Here is an 18,981-nt window from a genome sequence, read left to right as displayed (position 1 = left end):
AGAGGGGTCTGGGACTCTTGTTTCTTGAGAATAGCATGTATTTTGCTTTGTCTACATTTATGACTAAGCCCTCTCAAGGGCAAAAATCAGTAATACAGAGGTGAAAAAAGTAACGTACTATAAAAATAGTAACAACGAAAGAAGCTAATGAATTACACACATATTGATTTGGTCAAGTTTTCGAAATTTCTTTCAGCAAAATGGGAATTTCCCCTTCCCACCAGGGCCGTCTTAATAGTCAACAGGGTCCCCGGGTATGCTCCCCTATATCTTGTCATACTGTTTAAAATCGAACTAAGATACTTAAAATACTTAGAATAAAGCATTGTAAGGATACGCAAAAATTTAACAAACTTAAACACATTTTTATTACCCCCAAAACTCAATGCACGTAAAATAAAGCATCTTTAAACTATGCATAATAAGGCATTTTTGAAGACTTACATTTTGTCCAAGTGATGCGTGGCTTGGGATGCCCAGATGCTTCACATCCCAGAATAACTCTCTCACCCACACGAGTTGTCACATTCAGGGGTTTTTGCAACCATTTAGGGGGACCTGATGGCAAAGAGAGAACATTTGATGAAGATATTAGCTTGACTTAAGGATCATAGTTTACCCATCTAATATGTTTCGAGAGCAATTCTGTACTCAGCTATTAAAGGACGTTATACCACGAGAGAAACTTTACATGGCAAATTCTATTTCACCTATATGGGTATTTTTTAAATTAGAAAAGAAAATTAAGTGCAGGTAAACATAGAGTAAGCGAAGAAGTTTTAAACGCTGAAAGATATGTTTTTAAAATACAGACAAACAAACTATGGCAGGATAATTTCCCCACTGCGGAATCCTAACTATAGTTTGTCTATGGTAAAACTTCGCCACAAAGTCAGAGGCCGTCTGTTGCTATGTAAACAAGAATAGCTCATTTCAGGGAGGATAGCTTCTATTCACTCTAGGGATGACACCGAAGAAAAAGATTCCCCTTCTCTCGCCGACCCGAGCCAACATCTGTCCTAAACGGTGACCCCACCCCCCTATTTGAAATAGTTATACCTCGTTACCATAGTCACTGCCATGGGTCCAGATAAACGAATGGCCAGGGGAGTTCTTACTTTAGACAAACTATAATCCTGCCATAATTTGCTCGCACTTTGAGATTTATTGCTCTTGAAACTTCATGGTCTACCGGAATTCAATTTTTTTTAAAATTTCAATATACCAATGGATGTAGAATAAAATTAGTCTTTAAGGGTTTCTCTCTCTGTATAGCGTCCTCTCAAAGTCACAGAAATGAATTTTAAAATTATCCTTCAGGATGTTTAAAATTATCCTTCAATTCGAGGTTTTCTTGATGTTTTTGACATACTTTAACCTTGATTCTTATGCAATTTTTTTTCGTCTCGGAGGTTGTGGAGATTTGTTCGATGAATAAGTATAATGAAATAACACATCTCAAGATATTGTTTTTTGTTTCTGAGAGTAAAAAAATTGTTAAACACTGAACACATTTTGAAAATGAAAAGATTAGAAAAAAAACTTATCTTCAGCCGAGAACAGAAGTGTATTATAAAAGGTAGGTAGGTATTTTGTTTATGTCGCACTAGAACTGCAAAGTGGGCTATTGGTGACGGTTTGGGAAACATCCCTGAGGATGATCCGAAGACGGGCCATCGCAATTTCGATCCTCTGCAGAGGGGATGGCTCCCCTGCTTTAATAGTCCGATGACCTGAGTGCGAAATCGAGCACCTTACGGTAGAACAGTTTAACGAGGACCCATGCTGAGCACCCTCGGTCCCTACACCGGCTGATCAAAGTGGTCACCCACCCGCACACTGATCGCAGCCAGTGATGCTTGACTTCGGTGATCTGCTCGGAACCGTGTATTTATGATCAGTCTACTGCGGAACTATTATAAAAGGTTTTGTTTTATTTTATACCCGTCATTGTACAGCTGATCCAATTTTGGGAACTTTAACTCATGATCCGTCTACCACTGAGGATATTTTAAGTCAGTATTGTGATTGGTGCAAGCCGGATGCTGAATTCGTATCCTTGAACCCGGTTGACCTCATTTGACGGCGAACGCTCTATCCCCTGAGCCATCACGGCTCACTATAAAGGTTGGAAATTAATTCGAAACATATTAAATGTAATTCACACAAAAAATTTCAGGAGTTAATTAGATTATCTCAAAATTTATAGTCGCAATTTAAAAGAAAAAACTGCTTTTACCTTCTACTTGGAGGAAAGCGGTGTGACTGTCTTCTCCATAATTATTACGAGCTATGCAGGAATAATTTCCGGTGCTGTTGTCACTTACGGGCTCAAAAATCAGAACTGAAAATTCGGCGTCATTCCTTATTTTCAGTTCAGCAGAGTTTCGAATTTCTTGACCATTCTTGAGCCATCGAAAGGAATCAGGAGTACCAGACGTCAGTTCTAAAGAACAAGTAATGGTTATCTTCCTACCGGCCTTGACATGCGTTGGAAATTGAAAGGGTTGAATTCTGGGAACACCTTAAAAGAAATATTTTTTTATGGAAATAAAGAAAAAATTAATTTCTTGAACATCATAAAAGGTCTCAGAACTGTGGTATCATGAAATGTGCTTCAATTAAAAAAAAATACGTGAAATATTTTTTCGAACACAGTGTTACTCATATCACAAAATTTATCAGCCTAAGAAAATCTAAAGTTATAAATCCAAGAATCTAAGAAATGCCCCACATACGAGTATAGAAATTAAATTTATGGAATGTACTAAATATAGAGATGCTCTATCTGTTTTATATTACTCTTGATTTAAAAACCGAGTGATCCTCTTCTACAGTAGGTCTTATGTTAATTGTTAAATATTAATTGTTAAATATGAATTGTTAAATGGAGTTTATTATGCTCGTTTCATAATATATTTGGAGCATAGCTTTCGGTGCATTTTAACTAACAAAACTATCAGGACAAAGTTTTAAATAAGACATTAAACTAAATTTCACCGAATCTAGTTTTATCTAACAAAAGATTTTCTTAAGATATGACCGTCTTCATTTGATTATTCTCAACTTCTGTTTATAGCCTCTTTTTTCAATCTTTAAAGTTTACAAGAATGTTTTCAAGATTGTATGTTTATTTAAAAGTTTCAAGTTGCTTTACCAAGTTCAACTTAAGATGATTAAATTAAGAAAAAAATAAAGCAATATTTTTTTTACGAAAATTTCATTAAGAAAATTTTTAAACATTTAGGTTTGAGACATAAAATGTCTCTGAACTGTAATATACATCATTAAAAAATCTTAAAATATTTGATTAAGCACTAACAATGCGACTAAATCACAAAACTATAAATCTATGAAAAGCTTTTAAATCTAAGGCATAGTCCATGGGTTTAGAAATTAAGTTTTTAGTGGTAATTACTAAATATTGAGATGCTCAATCTGAGATATCATGGAGTATTTTTGATTTAAAAACCGTTCGCCCTTCATCCTACAGTGGGTTTTAAGAGTCATAAATGGTTAAGTTTATTGTGTTACTTTCATTATATATTTGGAGTATAACATTCTGTGCATTTTAACTATCGAAAATTCTGATCAAGACGACATCTCAAATGTCATATTAAACAAAATTTTACTCAATATTTAGTGATTTCTGATGAAATCTAATTTCTCTAAGATATCCTTATAGATTCATCCTTCCTTCCAATAATGTTCTTTTCTTAAATTTTTTTTAAAAAGTTTACAAGAATGCTTGCACGATTGTATATTTATTTGGAACTTTCAGATTGCCTTACTAACGTCAGCTTAAGATGCAGGAGGAATGAGAAAAGCATGATATAAGAAGTAAATTAAATGAAAAAATAAGAAAAAATTACGGCAGTGTTATAGTATTCAAAGAGTAATATATAATTTTGGAGTATTAATAACTTTATTAAATACAATTTTCTGCAGATACATCATTAAAATGATAAATTTTATGCAATTGGCATATAAATCGATACATAAACTATAATTTGTAGTTTATGAATCGTCTATTTGTTTGAGTTCTTAAGATACATTCTTTCTAAAGAATATTTTTAACAAATAAATTCAAATTTATACACATTCAAATGATTTTCGTGAATTTTTTTTTAATGATGCTTAACTTCTTTTCTTAAAGAGTAGAGTAGAATAAACATTTTCAATATTCCGAAATGATTTTTGAAACAGTTGTGATTTATGCAATAAATTATAAAAAATAATGTTTTTAAAATTTTCTATTTATTTATGAGTAAGAAAGAGAACGTGAAAACTAAAATTGAAAAAAAATCGAAAAATTTGTTAAAGAACACACATTTTTAAGTTTTGTTTTATTATTTCGCTACCTATTATCAATATTAAAATTTAAACGAAGCTGCATTTACGCATAAATTTTGCATTGACTGTAATAATAAGCTACAGAACTTTAGATTGCATTTTAATTACATGAATTAGACTTTAAAGAATTTTTTTAGCGATTAAGTATAGTTTCAAATCAATATACATTTTTTAACGTCTTAAACTTATAATTATCACACATTAATAATTCATTTCATTCAGATCATGTTATCTTAATGTCTTATATTTTTTTAAATTATACATTTGGTGAAGCGCTTTAGAATTTTTTTTTTTAAAAATTTAAAAAAGATAAATGAATTTATTTCATAATTTTTAGATGATAAAGCAGCTTTTCGCTGGAAGAGGAGTTTTTATTCTAAAAATTTGAATATAAATTTCGATATATTTCTTATTAGGGACATTTGTTTCAGCTAGCATTTAAAATTATGGAATAATAGTCAAATTTATCAGGGTCAACACATTCGTAGTTGATAATTGCGTTTCTATAAAAATACAACAGATTTTTATATTTTCTGAACTTTTTCTCACCGGATTCTTTCGATTCATTTATATAATTTATTCAACAATTGCGACCCACAAATAAGCATTTATACAATATACATAAATCATTAAGTATTTTCAAACATTGTAATTAAAAACATTCAGAGAAATTGCTACAATAATCAATGCATGCTAACATAAATATTTTTAAAATTCGAACACACAGAATAACAGGCCAATCATATTATATTTTAATTGGATCGAGCGCATTAAAATGATAAAATAGGAAAGTCTACAAATAAATAATGCTTACCCTCAGATTTTATATGCATTGCTGTCATCAGTAGAAGGACAAATAACTTTTCTATAAGAGTGAAACCATGGTGTCTTTCGGACATGGAGAACATTCTAATTGAAAGGAAACAACGACGGCATTACAGTTTAATACAAGAAGAGTGAGGTTGAGCTGTTCCTCGAATGCATCTCAGACAGAATATGGCGTCATTTATTTTCGATGGACAGAACGTACAGCGCCACATATTGGCAAGGTTTCAAAGTAGAAACTAACACAAAATTTTACAAATGTATCATTACATTCAAATACATGAGATACACGAGCAATTTAATCGGAATGAAAAAAAAACACATTTATAAAAAGGTAAAATGTTGACGAAACACATACATAATGTAATAATTTGTGTCATTTGACACAATTTATACTAAAGGCAGTTCGCAGGTTCGTTGACTTATACTCACCTTCAATATTTATTGCGAAATCTTTTCGAATAGTATTTTCGATACCATTATTTGCTTCACAGCTGTATACACCTTCGTAGTCTGGGTCACTCAGTATGAGCACAAAAGTACCATTGACGGATTCGAATAATTCTTTTTTTGAACCAGACCCTACACAACACATACAAGAAGAAATAAAATCAGCCCACTTGGTTAATTTGCAGAAAATAAAAACAATAAAACTGGAGTTTTATTCCTTAAACCTGAATATTTGTACAGTTTTATAAGAGGTACTGGATGCCCGGTCGACAGACACTGTACGGTTACAGTAGATCCGAGAGTTGCAGTTACATTTTTTGATTCTTCCAGCCACTCGGGGGGAGCTAAAAAGTAAAATAAAATTAAAACATGTATTTTCATTCCTTTTAACTTTAACATGAAATAATGTTCGATGTTTAGTGGTTACAAAATGATTGAATCATATTTTAGTATTCGAATATGACAGACAAGATGCAGTAAAAGTTTATTTGCAAACGTAACATATTTTGTAAAACTTACTAAAGAGAAATGAATCGGAAAACCTTTTTTAAATAGTTTCAGCAAAAAATGTGTTACTATAAAGATTTATATTATTTTTATTTAAACTGTTATTTTTATTTAAATTATTTTTGTCTTCATGACTCTTGTGGTTTGGATAAATATGTCTGAGATTTAGTACGATTTTATTCAATAATAAATATTTGATGTGAACTGTTAACTAATGCAAAATAATAATGATAATAATAATAAACATTAAATACGATAAAAAAACTAATACAAATGCTAACTCTCAAAAAATTAACAAAATCAAAATTCAATTAATTATAATTTCATTGAAAAAAATTCAATTCTGCTTTTTAATCTACTTTCTAATTTTAATCTCAATCAAACTAATGAGTGAATGAGTTATTTCTCTTAATGTTATAGTTTTTAAATATTTGTTTGCGACAGTAAAAATGCTAAACAATTTAAAATTATTCGTATTATTTAACAAAGTAATTTATAAAGCTTTGAAAATCAAAATACATATTAAACAAAAAATGCTTACGCATTTAAAATTAATACTTTATATTCATACGTTAATATGAATGAAAAAGAAACAATCATCAAAATAGAAATCTACTTTTATATATTAAAAACATTTAACACTAATATTAAAGACAAAGCATATTACATTTGATATAATCATCTTTTTAATTTAACAACTCATACAAACAATTCATTTTTAAACCACTTTTAACATTCATCAGTTACAAACGAATATAAAATAACATGCCAATTTGTAAATTTATGAAAATTAGAGAAATAAAAGAAACATGAATGAATTATAGATGCAGTAAGATTTCTACAACAAAACAATGAAAATATCATAAGATTTTTGCGTGTTACAAATTGTTTTGCCTTTCAAGTATTGAATACTACTTTCTTCTAATTTTATGTATTTTCTAAATGAGGCTTTCGGGCACCAATAACACGCTTTTTTCATTTATTTATTACAGAAGGTATTTACAAAAAAGTTCCCACATACATGGCCTCCCCAGATAAAGTCCTGTATTGAATTCGTGTTTCTTTTATTTTTCTATTTCAATTTAAGTTTAATTCTCTAATTTTTATCTATATATTTAAAGACAAATTTTGGACCTATTCTGCTTTAGTACTCTAACAAGCTTTAGTTAGATCTTGTTATTCCTTTTTTAATGCAACATTTTCGAATGTATTTAACAGATAATTATGTACGTATTATGTATTTAAAAAATACCGCTTAATGCGAAACACATGTTTGGTCTCGTGAGTCAGCAATCAATTATTGTTGTATTTTACAATGTTTAACATAAAATTTTAAAGCTGACTTTAACTTAGCATGAAAGGTTTCTAGTGTGTTTTCCTTTGTTAGAAGTAGCAGATGGGCAAATAAACAAAATAGTTAAAATAAAATAGTTTAATTAAGTAGCTAAAACTTTAAAGCTTATTTTAATTTTTTTGGTTCATAATAGTATTGTTTCCTTACATAAAAATAGTACATAACATCTATTATAAATACGTAATAAATTGTTTTCGTGATGAAATTCGGTTAACATGAAATAATAATTATTTCAGTCCTGGCGGTTTCGCGTTAACGAGGTTCGGCTGCAGTATGTTACTGTATGCCAATTTATGTTCCTATGTCAAGTACTGGTGGGTCAGGGAATAGAGCGTTTGCCTTCCAATGAGGTGAACCGGGTTCGAATACCAGCTATGGCTGATTGATACGAATTCCGCACCCTGCTCGCACCGACCACAATGTTGACGTAAAATATTCTCAGTGGTTGACGGATCATGGGTTCGAGTCCCCTTGCAGTCAGGTCAACCTTGGAAGGTTTTAGTGGTTTTCCTCTCCATGTAACGCAATTGCGGGTTAGTTCAATTAAAAAGTCCTCCACGAAGGCAAGTGTCTCCCTATACTTAATCCAGGAGTTCCCTTGTCTTGTGGATTGGGTTCAAAATGACAAGCTTACGGAATTCAACATTAGTAGCCGTAAAGCGTAAATTGGGTCGGTTGTTCAACGACGGTTATAAAATATATTATGAAGACAAATTTTGGGCTTATGCTGCTTTAGTGCTCTCCCAAGTTCTGCTTAAATTTTGATATTCCTTTTTTAATGTCACATTTTCGAATATATTTAACATAATTTTGTTTAGTATGTTACCGTATGCCAATTTATATTCTTGTGTTAGAAATTGATAAAAGCAAAGAAGACTCACCTTCGATGTTGAGCTGTGCCGTGTAGCTGTCCTCACTGCTTCCGTCAGACACAGTACAAGTGTAATTTCCTGAGTGATGCGGAGTGACGGGATTGATGATCAGAATAGAGTAGTCATTACTGCTTTTTAATCGCACTCCTGATAATGTTTCTGATGCGATGACCACGCCATCTTTCATCCAACGGAATTGTATCACATGGTCATCGGCAACAGTTGAAACAAAACACGACGTTTGGGCCTTCTCGCCCACTCTGTACCTCCGCATGAAGTGAAAGGGCTCGATTCTCACTGAAATGGACGATGTTTTCAACTATTACTATTTAATGAACTAGATATTTCAGTTATAACCATTTATAACAACTGGGGCACAATTTAAACAGAATTGAATAATTTTCAACAATTTACATTTATAACAGCTGGTAAAACTATGACTAAAATGTATGATTTTAAGCAATTACTATTTATAACAAGTAGGGTTCAATTCTGACTGAAATTTATGATTTTTCAACTATTACTATTTATTACAACTAGGGCACAATTTTATAAATTAAATAAATTATTATTTATTACAACTAAGGCTTAATTCCCACTGAAATCGACGATGTTTTCAACAATTACAATTTATAACACCTACGCCTAAATTCTCAATGAAATGTATGATATTTCAATTACTATTTGTAATAACTGGGGCAGAATTTAAATAGAAAAAGAGTAGTTTTCACCAACTATTAATGATAACAACGGATACAATTCTGAATCAAATGTACCATTTTAAGCAATTACTATAAATAAAAAGCGGTTCAATTCTCAATGAAATGTATGATTTTTCATTTATTAATATTTGTTACAACTGAGGCACAATTTAGTCTGAAATGTGTAGTTTAAAGCAATTGCTATTTATAACGTCTGGTAAAACTGACTGAAATGTATGATTTTAAGCCATTACTACAAATTTACAACTTACAACTATTACTATTTATAACGAAAATATGGGAATAAAGGTTTCTTTCTTAGAAACGTGCTCATGTGAATCTTGTAAAGTCGTAGTTTATTAAGACAGCAATCATTTAATGTTATTGAAAATACTATGAATAATGACATTTTAAAAATAAGTTATGAAAAGGTTACAATTTGTTTAAAGCATTCTTTGTATATATTTCTAATACATTATCAGAATAAATAAATACAAATATTTGAATACAAGTGGCATTTTCAAAAAAAGTGTAGATTATATGGAGTACTATTTATGAAAAAGTAACAAGATAATAAAGGATTGAACATATTTTAAATACACTTTCTTTCTCATATAATAATATTTGTGTTACAATTTTAGAAATTTGGTATAATAATGGAACTTACCTTCCGCTTTCGTATAAGTTGAACAGCTGATTGCGAGTAACCACACGAAAGCAGAAACTTTCATTCTTACGTAATTTAAATCTCGGTTTGTAATAATTGTGAGTTCAAAACATCATTTGTAATATCGTTAAAGTAGGCAGCGTTCTTTCCAACATGGCTTGTTGATGCACGGATGAAGGTATTGCAGCGCCACACAATGGCAAAAATATGAAACATTTTGATTACTGCAATGATTGAAAGAATCCCATGAGAAATTAGGTTATTTTTCTTAAAGAGTAAATTAATTACATATGTATACGCCTCTGTGCTAATCACGTTAATATAATTAACCGTTTAGTGAAAATTAACATGAAATACAATGATTTGATTATGAATACAACTTATATAGATAGATAGGAAAAGCAACATACCGCGTAAAATGATGGAAAAATTAGTGCTAATATTATATTCTACATTATTAAAAGCTATACATTCGTACAATCCCGCATCTTCATAGGATACATGTTGTAAATGTAATACATCTTTGATACTTGACAAGACAGTCGATGTTAGGTCTTTGCCTACAGAATAAAAACAGAATGAAAAGCATAAGAGATAAAAAGTAGATTCTAAGTGATTATTTTATATATAAACACACACACACACATATATATATATATATATATATATATATATATACATACACTTAGCCACAATAAAAAATTAAAATTACTTTTTAACCAATCAATTCATAATATACTGGCCAGTAATAGAGAAACCATATAACTATACGACCAAATTACGTTTAAAGTTTTTAGGATAAAATAAAGGAGAAAAAATTAGTATAATAGAAATAAAAACCAGAATACCTTAATTACTTTTAATCTAATGGTCAGATTTTAATGATCTTAATTGGTCAAAGACCTAATATCAAATATGTTTATTAGTTAGTACATACGACTAACGCAACAACGTACTTTCTCTGAACGAACATAAATTTTTTCCCCCAGTGAATTTGAATTCAAAATACGTCCACAGTTTGGAAAAAGAAATTGCTTTCCCGGTCCCCTCTAAGAGCTGACTTCACTTCTTATTTCGCCATCTCAATGAGGCCGTATTTTTAACATTTTATCACTCAAGAACTATTCGACCGATGCCTTTCGCATTTTAGATTCTGTCATTTAAAGTTACGTAGATCAAAATAGCTCAAAAATTTATTTGCGTACCGCAATTATTTTCGCTGTATAAAAATTTAGTAAAAAATAACTTTTTGCACCTTTGGATGAACAAATTTTACAATTGTACGCACAAAGTTTGTGATTTACTTAACGCATTCAAGGACGTAGTGAATTACGCAGAACGGGATTTTAACATAACGAGGTGGCTGGGATAGCAAGGCGTTCGTGAGAACGGGAGTTCGAATTCAGCCGGTCGAAGACTCCGTGTAGTAAACGGTGACTTGGTGCACGTTAAATCTGTCGGGTCACAAAGTCCACCATGTTCTTATAACAAATTACACCTCTGGGGGTACTAAATTGGAGATTGATCATTTTCTGGTTGAGGTCCAAATTAGGATCTGTGGACTAATGGATGTATGGATCCGCCTTTTAAGCTGGTGTGACGAATGGGTTTGGCAGAAGTCGAATTCTTGGCCTTAGATAGCGCCACTGGAAACTTTTTTCTGGCTGTAGTATTGGAACTCCATTTTCCAAATTACGCACGACCCCTCTTATTTTGATGTTTGAAATTTAAAATCCATCAACAGAAAAAAAATAAATAAATAAAAGAAAAAGAACAGAGTACGTTAAAGAAAGTACGTTTTTATGTCTGATTTCGTAATTTAAAATATCACAGTTAAAGTTATGCCCTCGTCTAGTCGAGATCACACATCAGCTTGTTAAAATCTGACAATTAGATAAAAAATTATTAAGGTGTTCCTTTTTTATTTTATTTTAAATACTTTACAAGTAGGGTTTCATCAGAAGTTAGTACCGTCCCAGAAGCATGTCAAGCATGATTCAACCCAGAGAAATCCCAACCACTGTGCAGTGCCACTTTTGTGTGTCGCCAAATTCTAGAAATGATATAGTGAAAATTATGATGCTTTTTTATTACGATTAAAGGTTAAATGAAAGTATATATATNCAATTATTTTTTAACTAATCAATGTATAATATACTGGCCAGTAACAGAGAAATCATATAACCATACCAACAAATTGCGTTTAAAGTTATATAAACTTTATTATAAAGTTATAAAGTTTATGAGATAAAATTAAATCGAAGAAATGAGTATAATAAAAACGAGAATACCTTAATTACTTTAAATCTAATGGTCAGATTTTAACGAGATTAATTGAACAAAGACCTCGACTTACACTACAACGTATTTTCTCTGAATGAACGTACTTTTTTTCTTTCCATGGAATTTGAATTCTTGAACAAAATACGTCCGCAGTCTGGAAAATACAATTGGTTTCTCGGGCCACTCTAAGTGTTGATTTCGCTTCTTACTTATTTCGTCATCTCAATAGGGTCGCATTTTTAACATTTCATCACTCAAAAACTATTCGACCGATACCCTTCACATTTTGGATTCTGTTACTTAAAGTTATGTAGATTAAAATATTTCAAAAATTTGTGCACTGCAATTAATTTGGCTTTGTAAAAATTGAGAAATAAAAAATAACTTAGCACCTTTGGACGAATAAATGTTACAATTGTATGCAGAAAGTTTGTGATTCACTTAACGTATTCAAGGGACAAGGCGAATTGCGTAATAAGGGAAATTAACACAAGGAGGTGACCAGGATAGCCTGATTCGCAGGGTGCTGGACTTCGTGAAAACGGGAGTTTGAATTCAGCCGGTCGATAACTCACTGTGAAGTAAACGGTGACTTGGTGCACGTTGAATCTCTCAAGCCACAAAGTCTACCATGTTCTTATAACAAATTACAGCTCAGGAGGTGCTGAATTATAGATTGATTATTTTCTGGTTCAGATCGGTGGATGAATGAATGTATGACTAGATCCACCCTAAAAATGGGTGTGACGTATGGGTGTGGCAGAAGTCTAATTCTTGACCATGGATAGCGCTATTGTAAAACAGGAACAATTGCACCCCTTGCCTTAAATAGCCCATGAAAACAAAAACATAAAGAGGTCCAAAATTATTTTTCTGACTTTAGTATTTTCCAAATTACATGCTACTCCTATTTTGAATAATATTATTTTTAATATATACTTTTCATGATTTTTCCACGCTTTAACGGCATGGATATCTTTGTCGGCGATAGTCCTGTCTCTGACAATCTTAAATTAAGTAAGAAATTTAATGACTTAAAATTTGTAATTTAAAAAGAAAACAAGGTAAATAGTTACAAACAAAAGGAAATAAAAGTTAACAATTGAAATAAGCTACGCAATTAATAGTTATAGAAACAAATTAGTAAAGGTTAGTTACAAAAAAGCTAACAATTAATAATTAGCAAAAAAAAAAAAAAAAAAAAAAAAAAAAAAAAAAAAAAAAAAAAAAAAANAAAAAAAAAAAGAAAAGAAAAAAAAAAGAAAGAGTTATCAAGGAATCACAAAAACAAACAAACAAACAAATAATGTTTAAAAAAACTAGCAATTAATAACTACAAGAAGCAAGCTAACAATTAATAATTAGCAAAAAAAGAAATAACAGTTAATAACTAAAAAAAGAAAGAAAAAAAACTATTATGGGATGGGAGAGAATGAAGGCGAAATTAGAACTACACAAGCTGGAAGAGCAAATTCATTAATAAACGTGTTTTTGTAGTACATATTTTATTTTGTATTCAAAACAATTATCGCAAATTATTTTACACAGTGCATTATAGGTAAATAAAAAGCTTTTAAACTTATTTTAGTTCTTTGTGTACCGTCAAATATCGAAATCGTTAAAAGTGTGCAGCAACAAAAAAAAAGGCTGATAATCACTATATACGTATTGCAAAAAACTGCAAAATGTCATATAACAATCACACGATCACTGAATTAAACTAATAACTGAAAATAAAATAGATTTGATGCATACCTGTGTATTTTCTCCACTCCACTTGAGGCAAGGGAGAACCTGTCGCCTCACATTCCATCTTAAGAGATTCTCCCAAAGAAACGATAGCATCGCTCGGAATTTTTGACCACTTGGGAGGAACTGTCAAAAAAGACAAGTATTTAATACAACCATTAAAAAAAATGCCCTGTAATTCATAATGACGGGAAAATCATTTAAACTTTTTGCATGAGATAAAAGTAATTATTTTCATTGCATTAAAAGTTTGCATTAAAAATAAATTAAAGTTTTAGCTTCTGAAAATATTTAGAAGTTAAAGCTTTTTTTTCCAAAAAATAAATAAACAAACAATAAAAAAAATGTTTTGTCATCAAATAATAAAAAAAAAACATCTCTTACTTCCAAATTAAAATAAAGAATTTATTGAATGTTTACTAAAAATATTTCTGATATTGGAAAAAAGGACAATCGTGACTATAGTTTCGTAGTTTCATAGTTAATTTTTATTTGGAAGTTTAAAAACGAGTCATTTGTGTCATACTCTTAAAAAAATAATCACTAGCTTTGCAATTTATGTAATCCTATAATATTACTTTTCATAAAAAAAGTTGAATAAAAAAAACTTTTTTTAAAATTTTTTTTGTTCCTATTGAAATAAAGACCTCTATATATCAGAAGAGTTTGCCTGTTATTATGTTGACGACTATAAATTTAATTTTCAATAAATTTTACAGTACGTTAGAGCTGCAGTTAATATTTCAGTATATACATTTTAATACACTTTGAAAGCTTTCGAAATAGTAATTTTTAATGTACAAAAAACTTTTCCTCGAAGTAATAACACACAATAAAAGAAATAATTACATTTTAAAATGCAACTAAAATCATAGATCAGCTATTTGACATATGTATGATGTAATATGTATGTATAATTACATTAATCTGCAAAGATTTATTTTAATAGAGGAAATATAAAGATTATGTATAAAGTTTAATATTTTTTTTGATTACTAGTGAATAGAAAAAAAATGTCTTTAAAAAAGAAATATTAAGAAAAGGAGCATTCCAACATTTTCGAATTATGAATGCTTGGATTCAGAATTTTTTCTTTCATTTAATTCAAGCAAGGAATTGGACACTATATGTGAGATATGAAATTGAGTTTACCTTTCACTCTTAAGTAAGCAGAATGTTTGGCTTTTCCATCTCTGTTAGAGACAGCACATGTGTAATTTCCTTCGCTGTCTTGATCCACAGTGTCTAAAATCAGTACAGAAAATTCAGTGCTGTGTTCGATTCTCAACCTATTCCCATCCTCATTCTTTAATAGTTTTCCATTTTTAAACCACGAAAAAGTCAAAGGTTTTGTGTTCGAAACAGCCAGGCACATCACCGATACAACTTTTCCTTTATTCACATTATCTTGGAAGGAAAATTTTTGGATTTCAGGAATATCACCTAAATAATCGAGAATCAAGTTAAGTATTTCAAAGTAGCAACTGAAGAGCTTTTTATGAAGACAAAAAAAAAATAGTTCTCAAAGTGTGGGCCGTGGTAACCTCGGAGAGTCTGATTTCTCGTCTATTTATAATTCTTTAATGTCAAAAGGAAAAAACAAAATCTGGGTTGAATTAAGAGATTTTGGATGAGTGTAAAATTTGAATATCCTGTTTTAAATAAAAAAGCTTCTCGATTTCATGCTCGATTCAAAGCTGGGTTTTCAGCTGTTCTAAGGAACAAAAATTGCAATTAATCATATCAACCTTTAGCTTTCGATTTGAAAACTCTGTAATATTATCAACACTCTCTTATTAATAAGGATTACTAGAGTGGACATCAATATACACTCCAACTACGGAATTTCCGTAGTTTCAGAAATTTTTTCCCCATTGGTAGCGAAGGTTATGTATGAATATTAACTTAAAACAATTTTATTCAGCAGCTACCGATAAATAATTTAAATCGGTATACAAAAGGTTAAATTGACGAGCGTTAATGTTAGGACATTATATAAAAGTTATATGGAATTCCATTTGTTTGAAAATTTTCTGCATATCAGTACCATTTTAAAGAATATTATTCCCTAACCTAAAATAGAGGATATATGTATTAGGAACTGTTTTTCCCGCTTACCTACATTGTATCTGTCTCTTTCATAGTTTTATGCATGTGAAACATACATTATATAAATGAAAAAATATTACACCACCAAAAATATTAGTGGACTTATTAAAGCGATACACACGCTACTGTGATTAATAACGATGAAACATTCATATTCTAACTTAAAGGTTGAATCTATCATCAATTTCTCAACACCAATTCAGTGCTCACAAACATTAAAAAAATACTGTTTTCATAGAATGCATTTTAAAGAACGAATTTCATTGAACGTAAAAAAATTAGAGAACAAATGTTGCTAAATAATTTTTTTTACAAGTAACATGAACGTAAACTGACTTACCTTGTGCAGAGCAATTGATGAGAGTAGTCAGAAAAGCACAGAAAAGTATGTGTATTGTAGTAGAATACTTGAACCAATCCATAATTGTTACAGAAAGTTGCTTCTATCTAAAAACGCAACCTAATCACACTTGATTTGTTCATTATCATTTGTAGTAACTGATCACAATTATTCTTGTTAGCATAAAACTATGGAGAATAAATAATAGGACAACACAATTTCAGTCAACAAGAACGCTCCTCATATTCACTTTTGATACATAGGCAGCGCCACACTTTGGTACAACTGAGAACTAAAATCTAGATTTAATATAGTAGAGAAAAATAAAGTTGAAATTATTTATTCATTTTCGTTTTATGTGATTCATAATAATTAAAAAAAAAACATTCATAGTTGAAGACATGTTACAATGCTTTCACTCAATCAAAAGTTGCAATAGGTTTTTAAATAAAGAACGAGAACCAACTCAACATTTTCACACTTTTTAATCGTCAAGAATTGCTAAAGATTCACTCTAAAAAGCTTAATAAAAGTTGAAACAATAAAAATTTCCATTTCAAATATCTTAACTTTGAGAGTAGAAAAAAATTCAAATTTATCAATTAATATGCAAAACAATATAAACAGCATCTGTAAAAATCACAATAATTTATTTTACATATTATCTTTAAAAGTCACCTCAAATGATTTTACAATTTCAAAACAATATTTTATACCAATAAATGAATTATTATTTATTAAATAATTCGACATTATGACAAAAGAAATTTGTCAAAATGTAGAATTTGTAGCAGTGTCAATTTTTTATGTTTCTTTAAGCATGTAAGTTTTTTCTACGCATTTTTTGTTCCAGATTTTTCATTTCAAATCACAAACAAATAAGACATGAAATACGTTTTCATTAAAACTAATCATAGTGGTTAACCGTGATGGCTCAGAGGATAGAGCGTTAGATTTACAATAGATAGATAGATTTACAAATGAGTTCTCACTCCTTATGGTGCACAACAATACTCCACAGACAGTGAATCAATTAAATATCACCCAGAATTACTTATCACCTTATGATGGAATTATCACAAATATAATGTTACGAAAGCACACTCATTGAATTAGGATTACTTTTGGTTTCAAATATCAAATTAAACAAAAATTGTCTTTCTAAATTAATGTATATTTTTCCAAGAATGATAAGAAACAGTGAAAACATGGAAAGTGAAAGTCGCAAGTGAATAATTATACTAAACTCATACAAAACAATCGACACAAAATAACGGAATCGTACAAAATAATGAACTAAGTCTGACGCAAAAATAAAAGAAATAAAAGGTTTAATGTAATGTGAGATGTAATCTTGGAAGTCCTTATCTTGCTTTTTAAAAAGTACAAAATGATTTTACAATCATGCATAAAACAATGCCAGTTGTGTAGAAACATTTCATAGTTCACCTTAAGTATATTAAGAAAACATAAGTCAGCCCACATGTCATTTCCTTTGGAAAAAGTGCTCATTAAAAAACATAACAAAATATAGATTTTATGCTCGCAATTATCGAGGTTTTTTCTCTCTCGAATAGTTTTTTCACGTATTTACAAGATAATAACAAAATGTCTGACGGTTCGGTGCGACATATTATAACTTTGAAAGTGTCACAAATGTGATAAAGTGCTCATAACATAATGGGAAAACTGATAAAAAGTGCATTTTTTTAATTGTTGTAAAATTCAAATTACGTGAATAAAATAAGACAAAAGACACGTACACGAAACGTGTAACGCTGCGAAGATGCGAAGTGGATAAAATTGTAAATGGTACAATAAAACATTTACATACAAACTAAAAATACAAATAGAGTACATAAAGAAAAAAAATATGATTCGTGTTGATTTAGTGTTCATAACTTAATGATGTGTTGCCATTATTTCAAGTTTGAAAGTGTTTATAAAATTATGATCGAATGGAAAGTTTGGTGGATCAAAAGTACACTTTTTCTTAATTGTCGTAAAATTCAAAGCATGCGAATAAAAGTAGATAAAAAGCACGAACACGAAATACGTGCGAAGATGGAAAGTGGATAAAATTGTAGGTAGGTACTTTATTTACGTCGCACTAGAGCTGCACAATGGGCTATTGGTGACGGTTTGGGAAACATCCCTGAAGATGATCCGAAGGCATGTCATCACAATTTTGATCCTTTGCAGAGGGGATTGCTCCCTTGTTTAGGTAGCCCGACGACCTTCCTCGTGAAATCGAGCACCTTACTGTAGAACAGTTTAACGAGGACCGATACCGTCCAACTTCGATCTCAACGCAGACTGATCGAAGTGGCCACGCACCAGTTTACTGACCGCTACCAGTGATATTTCGGTATTCTACTGGGAACCGCGTCTTTAAGATCAGTCCACTGCGGGATGTGTATAAAATTGTAAACTATACAATAAATACAAGTTAAAAACAGTAATAAAAAAAATTTCCTTTGTGTACTTTAAGATTCTTAGTTGTATGGCGTGTTTCCGATTGGCGTGAACATCCAATATGAAAATGCTTACTCCGAATAATTAATGAAAAGTTAGTTTTCAATGGATGACCCATTCCGTTGTGTGCCCAACACTCATAGAATCCAGCATCGGAATATGTGACGCGTGGAATGGTCAGATGAGAGACGTCACCACTCTCCACTGCTTCCACCTTCGAATACTCTGAATAATTGAAACCTACAAAACACACAATTCAGTCATTAGTGCAGATGAAATGATGAATTCAAAATTTT

At 30.5% G+C, this 18,981-nt stretch overlaps 1 protein-coding gene across 10 annotated transcripts in view; it reads right to left on the bottom strand.

Annotated features, from left to right (window-relative positions):
• Positions 1–18,981, bottom strand: part of LOC107445852 (cell adhesion molecule Dscam1) — a 113,851-nt gene that overhangs the window by 46,054 nt on the left and 48,816 nt on the right. The window contains exons 1-4 of one of the 10 annotated variants that reach the window (XM_071185561.1): positions 16,211–16,481; positions 14,914–15,204; positions 13,768–13,887; positions 10,140–10,289 (exon numbers count right to left, since the gene is read on the bottom strand). The exons of 6 other annotated variants lie outside the window; for them this stretch is intronic. In XM_071185561.1, coding sequence (XP_071041662.1) covers positions 10,140–10,289; positions 13,768–13,887; positions 14,914–15,204; positions 16,211–16,292 — 643 coding nt within the window. In that variant the 5' untranslated portion in view covers positions 16,293–16,481. Of the gene's footprint in view, positions 1–444; positions 559–2,239; positions 2,525–5,167; positions 5,352–5,610; positions 5,761–5,852; positions 5,973–8,370; positions 8,659–9,729; positions 9,908–10,139; positions 10,290–13,767; positions 13,888–14,913; positions 15,205–16,210; positions 16,482–18,760; positions 18,926–18,981 lie in introns of those variants that run through there. 3 more of the 10 variants (XM_071185564.1, XM_071185560.1, XM_071185558.1) reach the window with 3 other exon arrangements.

This window comes from Parasteatoda tepidariorum, chromosome 9 (genome assembly GCF_043381705.1).
Source record: "Parasteatoda tepidariorum isolate YZ-2023 chromosome 9, CAS_Ptep_4.0, whole genome shotgun sequence".
Classification (NCBI taxonomy): domain Eukaryota; kingdom Metazoa; phylum Arthropoda; class Arachnida; order Araneae; family Theridiidae; genus Parasteatoda; species Parasteatoda tepidariorum.
The sequence above is the reverse complement of the archived record's forward strand: the minus strand, read 5'-3'. Positions and strand labels throughout refer to the sequence as shown.